Source organism: Pyrus communis, chromosome 9, assembly GCF_041283825.1.
Source record: "Pyrus communis isolate YQ-2024b chromosome 9, ASM4128382v1, whole genome shotgun sequence".
Classification (NCBI taxonomy): domain Eukaryota; kingdom Viridiplantae; phylum Streptophyta; class Magnoliopsida; order Rosales; family Rosaceae; genus Pyrus; species Pyrus communis.
In genome coordinates, this window is record NC_142573.1 from 1,382,017 (window position 1) to 1,392,372 (window position 10,356).

General features: G+C 37.3%; 1 protein-coding gene across 4 annotated transcripts; it reads left to right on the plus strand.

Annotated features, from left to right (window-relative positions):
• The first annotated feature begins 1,553 nt into the window (after positions 1-1,553).
• RCK (DNA helicase ROCK-N-ROLLERS) lies at positions 1,554-10,143 on the plus strand. 4 transcript variants are annotated; one of them, XM_088700083.1, is made up of 28 exons: positions 1,554-1,839; positions 1,943-2,574; positions 2,786-2,969; positions 3,449-3,610; positions 3,960-4,197; positions 4,344-4,380; positions 4,476-4,522; positions 4,736-4,773; positions 4,931-4,952; positions 5,076-5,288; positions 5,385-5,541; positions 5,631-5,682; positions 5,784-5,855; positions 6,018-6,067; positions 6,179-6,296; positions 6,385-6,448; positions 6,561-6,644; positions 6,739-6,864; positions 6,952-7,148; positions 7,257-7,445; positions 7,537-7,788; positions 7,867-7,916; positions 8,074-8,091; positions 8,243-8,325; positions 8,446-8,632; positions 8,749-8,786; positions 8,883-9,260; positions 9,366-10,143. In XM_088700083.1, exons 2-28 carry the CDS (start codon positions 2,462-2,464, stop codon positions 9,866-9,868), a joined length of 3,672 nt encoding a protein of 1,223 aa, XP_088556209.1. In that variant the 5' UTR covers positions 1,554-1,839; positions 1,943-2,461; the 3' UTR covers positions 9,869-10,143. The 4 variants fall into 4 exon arrangements, with proteins under 4 accessions (XP_088556209.1, XP_068336136.2, XP_088556208.1 ...); XM_068480035.2 differs by having other exon boundaries at positions 1,661-1,839; positions 2,492-2,574; XM_088700082.1 differs by lacking the exon at positions 1,554-1,839 and having other exon boundaries at positions 2,421-2,574; positions 9,369-10,143.
• The last annotated feature ends 213 nt before the right edge of the window (positions 10,144-10,356 follow it).

Below are 10,356 nucleotides of genomic sequence, written 5' to 3' on the forward strand. Positions count from 1 at the left end.
CCCGAGATCTTTTAAGTTTGATTTCCCCTCTCTAACACCAAAAAAATGAAAAGATGTAAATTGAGTTATAGGATTCCAAGTGAAAGTTAAGATAAGTTGATCAAAGTAAAAGGTGGATTGAAATGAAATTGATGGGGTGGTTATGACTGACAAAAAAAAAAAAAGTGTGGAGAAGCATGGACGGAGCTAGAAACATTTTTAGTGAGAGCAACTTCGAATAATGAAATTAAATTAAAATTTTTATACAATGCTATTAACTTATTGTTCAACAACATGATTTTAGCTAATTGGTGTTTAGAATTGTGAAATATAAATCATTAGGTAATGGAAAAAATTACATGGCTCAGAAAATGTGAGAGAGTAGAAATAATGTAGAATGTCATAGAGTATTTTAAAATAAGTGTTTAAACTGATGCTTCATTTCTAAAAGTGTATAAATAATTTGGCATATGTTGCCTCCGTCCATGTGGAGAAGAATCAAATCAAATAATGGGGGAAAAGATTACTATTTGGCATTTCCTTTTTTGTAGCATTTACTGTGTGTCCAAATCATGATCTGGAAATTTTCAGGAAATAGAAATTTCCTCACATCACATAACCACGACAAAAGTAACTTGGAAGACCAAAACACCCTTAATAGCCTTGATAGGGATGGACAAACTTTGTCATGTTGAAAGTAGAATTTAGCGAAGTTGGCTAGAGCAGACAGGCGTAAATAATGCATACGAGTTTGAGTTGTTATTTTGTATAACTCAGATTAGTTAAAATTTGGACTTAAATTCAGATTAATCGCTCTGAAATTGGGTTGAATACGAATATATTGCTTGAATCGATTATATAACGTTTGGAGTTGGATTGAAATGAGGTTTTTAAGTATATCGTTCATAGTGATAGAGCCAAATTCTTTATGAGAGAGAGCCCTTCATATATGTATAGATAAAAAATTTCGAAATCTAACATTAACAATTGAAGTAGTCTTCACAAAATTGAAGGGCCCATTAAATGTCATAGAGAGAATCAAAAGAAGTGCATAATACAACTAAATGGGAGGTAGAGAGCAGCGTGACTAGTAATTTTGAAATTATAAGGATATATAGATGCTAAATAATAATTGATTAGGTTGCTTTAGAAATAACATTAAAGTCGATTTTAAAACCCCATCTCTTGAGTTTTACTAAACCACAAAGACAAAACAAACAAAACTGTTAGAAAAATATAAGACACAACATCATTCGACTCAAATTTTTCGCGAGGACAATTCATGTTCTTCCTCATGTCTTGCAGCTCTACAAGAGCATGCTTGAGGCTGTTAGAAATTTCTTACACAGTGATCAAGATGACCCGAAACCACTATGGTTTAGTGGCTTGCATTTATTGATCATCTTTTACAAAAAAAAAAAAAGGTATATTCAAAACAATTTAAGTGATTTTTCAAGATTTACTTGCATTTTTACCAAAAATTAATTCCAAAATATTTTTCTTAAAAACACTTTTAACCATTTTAAAAACACTTCTAAACGAGCTCATAATCGGTGACGCTACCACATTTTGTCATCGCTCGAACGTTCACGCATTCTGCATCAGTGCGGTTCCGGACCCTTCTCCCGCCAAAAGGCCCAACTCGGACCATATAAAAACCTTTCAACTTCATTTTACAGTCCCCGTCTCCTTCACCTGCACACTGCAAAGTGCAAACCTCTCTCCATCGCGCGAGAGCCGAAGCTTCGTCCTAATATCTCTCTCTCTCTCTCTCCCTCTCTCTTCATGCATTTGGATTGAACTGATCGAGTTTCTGGACCGACGACCAGCTCGGGAGTTGCATTTTCAATCGACGAACCGGTCAGTATTTTTTTAATTGTACTCCAATATAATTCCTAAATATCGAACTCGTGCTGGTTTCAATTTCGCGACCATTTTTTAACTTAGGATTGTAATTTTGCAGTTTCATGGAATTCTAAAAAATGGAGCTCGATCGAACTAAGAACTTAACTATTTGAATTCATTCTTACATATTTGCTGCGATTTGCTACTGCTGTGGATACATTTTTGGTTTAAGACTTTGAGAACTGATTCTGTTGGCGATTTAATTCGATTTCAAAGATCCGAAGAGGAATTTGATGAGATTTAACATGTTTATATGTTGCTTGTTATTTGATCGCTGTAACTTTGTTGGATGTATGATTGATTGATTCGTCAAGCGACTTCCAGTAAATTTCTCTTAATTTTGTTTGAAATTCAAATTTGAGACCTCTAATTTGGTTAATCATTGTCGTTTGATTTTTGGGGAAGTTTCTGGATTCTGTTAGCATTTGAGCCTTGATATACGAATTTCGATTTGAATGGATCTGCACATGCGAGGAATTGAAAATTTATGCGCTTCGATGTCTTTCTTTTGATACTTTAATATGCAAAAAGACATCTAACAGTGAAAAATGCAACTACTTATGTGGATCATAATTTGATGATTCATTTCCTCCACTCAATGTGTCAGGAGACGAGTTCAACAATGGATTCGTATACACTGAAGTCCATGTCAGATTTGCCTGCTCCCTTTCGATCATCGTTTAATTTTAGGTAATCTTCTTTCCACTGAAGTTCTTAAAGCTCAATTACTGGTATCAGTTTGTTTTAGATATTTCCGATTGCTGCATATTTCTAACACTGAAGGTGCATAATAGCTTTTGTTTTGAACATTTTGATATCTGCATGATGTGATTATGTGTATGGTATCCACTTGGTGTGCAGTGAGTTGTTCTTAAGATGTATTCCATTCCTATGCATGTAGGTACTTCAATTCTCTGCAGAGCGAATGTTTTCCTGTTTGTTTCCACTCAGATACAAACATGGTTGTGTCAGCACCAACTGGAAGTGGTAAAACAGTCATCTTCGAGCTTTGCATTCTGAGGCTTCTTTCACGATTCCTCTCTGAGGATGGGAGGCTTGGTCGTACAAATGGGACTCTCAAAACTGTAAGTTTTTTTTTTATGTCTCGAACTCTCAAAACAGTAAGCTTTTTTTTTTATGTCTCGAACTCTCAAAACAGTAAGCTTTTTGATGTCTCGAACCAAAAGTAGGGTAACAAACATTATGTAATACTACAATATATGCGTGGGAGCCTTATAGTTTTCTTGATATGGGCTTTTAATGGAACCACATACACTCTCACTGATTTTCTTTTATATGCCCCCTATTATTAATCTAGTCTTAATTCTCATTCATATGATATATTCTCATTCTGATTTAGGCTTTGGTGTGCCAGCCAAGTTTTCTTTTGTCCTTTTTCTTATTGGACAATCCATGCTCTTCCATTGTTGCACATGGTCCACTCTTTTGGACTAGAAATTAACATAGTCTTTTTCTTATTTCTTTGAATGAAAGTTTATGCATAGTCTCACCGTGCGGCAGTTAGTTATTCGTTATGTATAACTTATTTCCTTGTGGAATCAAGATCTATATAGCCCCATCAAAGGCTTTAGTCCAGGAGAAGGTTCGTGACTGGAACCAGAAGTTCGGGTCTTGGGGGATAACTTGCTTGGAGCTTACTGGAGATAATGAATCTTACAACGTCAGGAATATACAGGAAGCAGACATTATATTAACCACTCCTGAGGTGTGTATGAAGATGTATGCTATTGCTACACAAATATATATAGTTAAAACTTAATGATACCAATGGAAATACCCAATCCCTTCAGGTTCCTGCCTTTTCTAACCTGTGTCAACCTGCATTCTCTTGTGGTCTCTCCTTTCTAATCGCCTCAACTTGAATCCAATCCCTCCTTGAGGATCCTGGCTTCCATTTGCGTTCATACTTACAAACATATGCTTCTATGTAGTTCCACGTGTATAAATTCTTCATGAGGCAGTTTCATTCTCGGTTATCACATTTTTTTTAAAATGGGCTTTATTACGACACATAGGAGCATGACTAAATGGATTGCTTTTTCTTCTTTAAATAGAAATTTGATGCAGTAACCAGGTATCGTGCAAAGGATGGTGGAATGAGCTTTTTCAGTGATATAGCACTTCTACTTATTGATGAAGTTCATCTGTTGAATGATCCTCGTGGAGCGGTTTTGGAGGCAATAGTTAGTAGAATAAAAATGCTTGCTCAGAACCCTGAATTAAAATCAAGCTCTCTGGCTCACGTACGTTTCCTGGCTGTGTCTGCTACCATTCCAAATATTGAGGACCTTGGTGAGATTTGCATTCATTGGGGGTTCTGATTGTTAAAAGAAACAGTATGATTACAGTTTATTGTGTTTACTATGTATGAAAGACTACAAATGATAAATGATTATACAATTACACACTGTATGTAACTGTATGCAAAACCACTACAGCGGAATGGCTCAAGGTTCCGGTCCAGGGAATTAAAAGGTCTCTCAAACTTTAATTTTATTTCATTAGGATATACTTTACCTTAATTAATATGAGCATCCAGTTATTTATTAATCTATCTGATGTAACTTTAGGTTTGGAGAAGAAATGAGGCCTGTAAAGTTGACAACAAAAGTTTTTGGTATCCACTCTGCTTTCCTATTCTTTTCTATGAAATCTCACTGCAAACACTCTCTGCTTTTTGTCAAGATGTTTTTAAGAGGAAAAGCTTCCTGATAAATCCTTTATTGGAGGAAGACGAATGTTTGTTATCACTTTGTGCAGAAGCACAGTGTTTTTTTATCATTTTTTGTTCCCATTTATTTATTCATACTCAAAACTACCTATTGTGCAGGCTACACCCCCGCAAAAAATGATTTCCTATTCGAAAAGGTAATTGTTTAGACTACAGTGTACACTTATGATAATATTAAACCATATGCTTCTATTTTTTCAGAAATTCCATCATTCCATGTACTAGGAAAGTAGATACTTGGCAAATAAAACCAATATTCACTTTCTGATGGTTTATACTTGTTCCCTTTTCCAGCGCCTTCAAAACTACATTTTCGGTAAAGACAACGCTTCAATAGATGCCTGCCTTTAAATCTATATTTGCGTTAAATCTGTGTGTGATTTAGTACATCAATTCTTAAAGACCATCAATAACTTAAATGCTTCAAACTGACTTACAGATGTCCTCATGCAATATTCAAGAGGGAAATCTGCTTTGGTTTTCTGTTCAACTAGAAAAGGTGCACAAGAAGCAGCACAGAGGCTCACACAGACAGTCATGGCCTTTGGCCACTCAAATCCGTTCATTAAAAGCAAAGAACAGCAAGAGAGGCTAAGGGAAGCTTCATTTTCATGCGGTGACAAACAAATGCAATCTTATATTCCTTACGGTGGTAAGGACTACTTGTTTTTCTGTTTAATTCGCAGTAAACTTTGATGTACTGCAAAGCCCACTTTGATTTGTTATCAAATAAATTGCTTGTTTGCAGTTGGTTATCACAACGGTGGCCTTTCCATGAAGGATCGTAACCTCATTGAAAGTCTTTTTCTTAAGGGCGATATTCAAGTTTTGTGCACAACAAATACCCTTGCTCATGGAATCAACCTACCAGCACATACAGTAGTCATAAAATCAACACAGCACTTGTACGTTAAAGTTCCATTTCTTCCAACCAATGTATTGAAGCTTGAGAGGATCTCTTCTCTTTATTCATGAACATGTGCTTTCTGTCCAGCAACAAAGAAAAAGGTCTCTACATGGAATATGACCGGTCTACAATACTACAGGTTTGTCAAGGTTCTATTTGAAATAAATGACCACAAAATAATATCTTGTTCTATCAATTCAATTTGAGTTTAAAATTATGTTAATTGTACCCCCCCTGCAGATGTGTGGGAGAGCTGGCCGACCACCATTTGATGATACAGGAATGGTTGTAATCATGACAAGAAAAGACACGGTAGTTCGATGCCTTTCCTCTTCCTTCTCTCTTGTGCATTGGTGGTGGTGTTGAACTATTTTTCTTTTTTCATTTTTACTTTATTTTTTAGCAATTAAACTAATTCTGTATGATCCCAGAAGTCATATTTTTGGAATATATTAATTATGTTCTTGATCTCAGGTTCACTTGTACGAAAATCTATTGAATGGATGCGAGATGGTGGAATCACAGTATGTACATAGTTTTTTAATTCCTGAACGAATTTAGTGAGCTAGGCATTTGAGGGTATATTGTTAAATATTGCATGACTTCTGATGAGGTTGTATTGTCTCGTTCATTAGATTGCTTTCATGTTTGACGGAGCATTTAACCGCTGAGATAGTTCAATTGACTGTCTCTGATATTCCAAGGGCAATTGAATGGATGAAGTGCTCTTTCTTGTACGTGAGAATGAAGAAGGCATGTAATCACATCACCTATTTAAAAGATATCTTCATATATTTCTTTCTGATATAAACTAATTTCAGAAATGTTTAATGCATATCAGAACCCTGTGCACTATTCAGTTAGAAAAGTGATTTCTAAAGACCGTATAGAAAAGCATATGCAAGGTACTGAAACTGTTTACTTGTAGAATTATCGCTGGATCCCCTTCGCCCTTATATGTATCCTTCTCTCTCTTTCTCTCTCACTCGTTTGATTATCACTGTTATTTTCTATCAGAGGTCTGTCTGCAGAAAGTTAATGAGTTGTCACAGCATCAGATGATATGGACGGATAAAGATGGTTTTCTTTTGAAACCACTAGGTATCAATACCATTAACCCATGAAGTGGTACTTTTCAGAATTCGCTGATGACTTACTAATTTCTAACATTATTTTTCTGCTTTTATTCCGTCAGAACCTGGGAGGCTGATGACAAAATACTACTTGAAATTTGACACAATGAAACACATTATGAAGACACCTGTAAACTGCAGTTTGGAAGATGCTCTTCATGTTATATGTCGAGCTGAGGAAATTTCATGTAATGTATGGTGTATAGTTACGTTTTCACTGGTTTTTGAAAAGTAAAATGAAGGAATTATGTTTATCTATCTGCTGGTGTATGAAGGGATACAGCTCAGACGCAGTGAGAAGAAGCTTTTAAATGACATAAATGCTGATAAAGATGGCCGACTTCGCTTTCATGTCCTTGGTGACAAAGGGAAGCGACAAAAGCGTATTCAGACCAGAGAAGAAAAAACATTTGTTCTGGCTAATGACTGCTTGACGGGTGATCCTTCGGTTCATGATCTATCCCTTACCCAGGTTTCATTCTTCATATTCTTTAATGTGTCCCTCATAATCTTGATCCCCTTTGCATTTGATTATGTTCAGAGCTACGTTGCTGAAACCAAATTGGTTTCTTTGCCACAGGATATGAACTCTATATGCTCAAATGGCTGTAGAATTGCAAGGTGTATGAAAGAATTTTTTATTTACCAAAAGAACTACAAGGGAGCCTTAAACTCGATGCTTCTGGCAAAGTCGTTATATCAAAAACTCTGGGATGACAGCCCATACCTGCTGAAACAATTACCCGGGATTGGAATGGTGACTGCAAAGGTGTTCAACTTCATCTGTTTCGGGAAAAAGACATGTTTCTGTATTCTTGAGTCACTTGAATACTGACTCTTTGCAACTTTTCTTCCTTCAGGCACTACATTCAATGGGAGTCAGATTGTTTGACACACTGGCTGAGGCTGATCCCAGGAGAATAGAGATAGTCACTGGTCGAAAATACCCATTTGGAAACCATTTGAAAGAGTCTCTACATTCACTACCTCCAAAAGTTGAGATGAAGGTCGAAGAAAATGAGTGTCAGAGGCAAGGGAAACTGAAGCTTGTGGTAACATTGACTAGGCTATCAGCGACACTCCAACCAACCAAACGACATTATGCTGATATGGTATGAAGAATGATTTCTCAATTGCTGTTTCAGTTTTAACGTTATACAAATCAAATTCTAACGTTGTATTTGCCACAGATTATTGGTTCAGAAGAAGATAACCTGATTGTCTTTCATGAGAAAATAAGGTGATCTTAAGTTCCTAACTTTGTTGCTTCCTTTTAATCATCGGAATTGTTCTTTCTGCCAAGTAGATGTTTCATATATCTAACATTCAGCTTTTCTTTTTTCGGTCGTGGTGGTTTGGTATATATCCTGTTTCCACTCTATTACTTCTGGCTGCAGAGTGGAGGAATTCTCCAGGTATGCAGGCTTAAACCTTAAATTTCTTCTCTCTTTGAAAACACGGTGGCATGTTGAGCATACCTGTTTAGAAACTTCCTTAAGCATATCAGCAGTTTCAGATTCATGATTATTGCCTTGTTTAGGCTGAGTTAGGTTGTTTTCGTTGCAGCCCCTATAGCACAACAATTCTTCTGTCGAATCCCCAACAAGGAAAGCTCACTGTAAAGGCTGATCTTGTTTTTGAAGAATACAGTAAAGCCCCTCCTTGCCCTCTCATGATATTTCTAGTTTCTTCCACTTTACAATAGCCTTGTATAAAATTTCCCTGGTTATTAACTTGACGATATCTGATTTGTTGTTTTGTTCATGCAGTCGGCATTGATCTCTCCCAGAAACTTGTATTAATGAAGGAAAGCAATAACAAGCGGGGAAAAAAGCCGCCTTCTTGTCCTCCACCTAAGGAAGTATGTGTCATAGAGGATGATGCTGAAACTATATGTCAGGCTCCAACGAAAGAGCATCCCAAATCGACCAAATCCAAAAGGGTAGATGGTTCCATGTGAGTCTTTCTTCACCGGTACTTGTATTTCGTTTCTGATTATTAAAACTGCTTTTCGGGGTCTGAAATTTGGCGTGGTTTAACATTTTACTTGAATTATTTGGATTATATAACAGGCCGAGTTTCAACCTCCTGGATGATGAGTTTGAAGAAGGTAGAGTTTAATTGATAATTGACAATACTAAACATCTGAGAGTTTTTAAATCCTTCCCTCCTAATCACCAACAAATTTCACCTCGAATTTCTGAAGACGAGGTTGCTGCCAACATTCGAGAAGATGAGGTCGCTGCCAAAGCTGAAGAGGAGGAATGCAAAATCATCACACACCAAACGGTATTTGATCACATACGTGAAAAGGCAAAGAACTTCCCCGTCTTGGTGGCATCAAATGGTGCGCATTCTGCATCCACAGAACCCTTGGTTTTGACAAGAAAACGTGCTCGTGAGAAGCAGCTTGAACCCCATAGAGAATTCGAGGTTCTGGAAGAGTTAGAATGGAATAAAATTCCAAGGCGGACTGCGGTGAATCCATCTTCAGAACCCAAAGAGGCAGAACAAAATCAACATAGCATGAACAATCTCCCTACTCCCCGAAGCTCAGCTACCATGAACCTGATGGATGACAGAGGTAGGATCGTTACCCAAACACACGCAGAAACACATACTAATCACTCTTTAGTCCTTATATATGTAATGTGGAGCTGTTAATCATTACATTCTACTTTGTATGTAGAAGCTGGTCTTCCTCTTGAACCTGAAGATGGAACTTTCAAAACTTCAAGAGAAGAAACAATATTTGAGCACATTCGAACAAAAGCCAAGAATTTTCCGGTGATCAATAAATCAAAGGTGGTGGATTCTGGTTATTCAACCATGAAAGAACATCTTTCCAAGAGTCGCCTTGAATTGAGTATGGATACGACTGGCACGCTGAAAGGAACAACAGAGTCGAACAAAGTTCTGAGAGACACTGCATTCGTCTCAGATTCGGGAGCCAGAAAAGCATCAAATGTGTCTCCTAGAGGTTTAGGCGACGGTGCTGCAAAAATGCTGTCTTTTGATATCTCCATGTTGAAGAATACGAAGAAATCACCGGAACCAGGCAGTGCTGGCAAGAGGAAACATGAGCTTTCTCCGCTTGTACCACAAAGGCAGTGGTGCTCGTTGACATCTGCTGGCAAACCCAGGGAAGTAGACACATTTCTTGGATTTGAGAGTATCTTTTCGTTCCTCTGATGTTTCTTCCGATGCACGAAACTGCGAGTATCGAGTCACAGCCTTGATTTCTGATAGCTTTTAGAGCCTGATGATTGCAAATTTCCATTTAAGAGATGTACCAGTTTTTGCCTTGCTGGAAATAGTTGGTGTGGCGTACCAAACAAGACGTGAACGCACGAAATAAGCATGATGTGCTAGCCAAGTTAGTTATGCCCATGTCCGTGTATTTTTTTTCTATCTTTTTCTTTTTTAAGAAAGGGTTACTATGTTAAAAGTGATGATTTTAGTGTGAATTCTATCAGGGTTGATTGCGGCTTATAATGCCCCACTAGACAAACAACACTTCGTTTGGCCACCTTCGGTTAACCCTAGATTAAAACTAAACCCTACCCCCTATGGTCACAGTCTATAAATGACCCTTGCCACCAATACTTCATGCGAGCAACAATGGTTGACCCGTCCACCAAGCCTGCATTGTTTTGGATGCGCATGGGCTCACCTTGTTT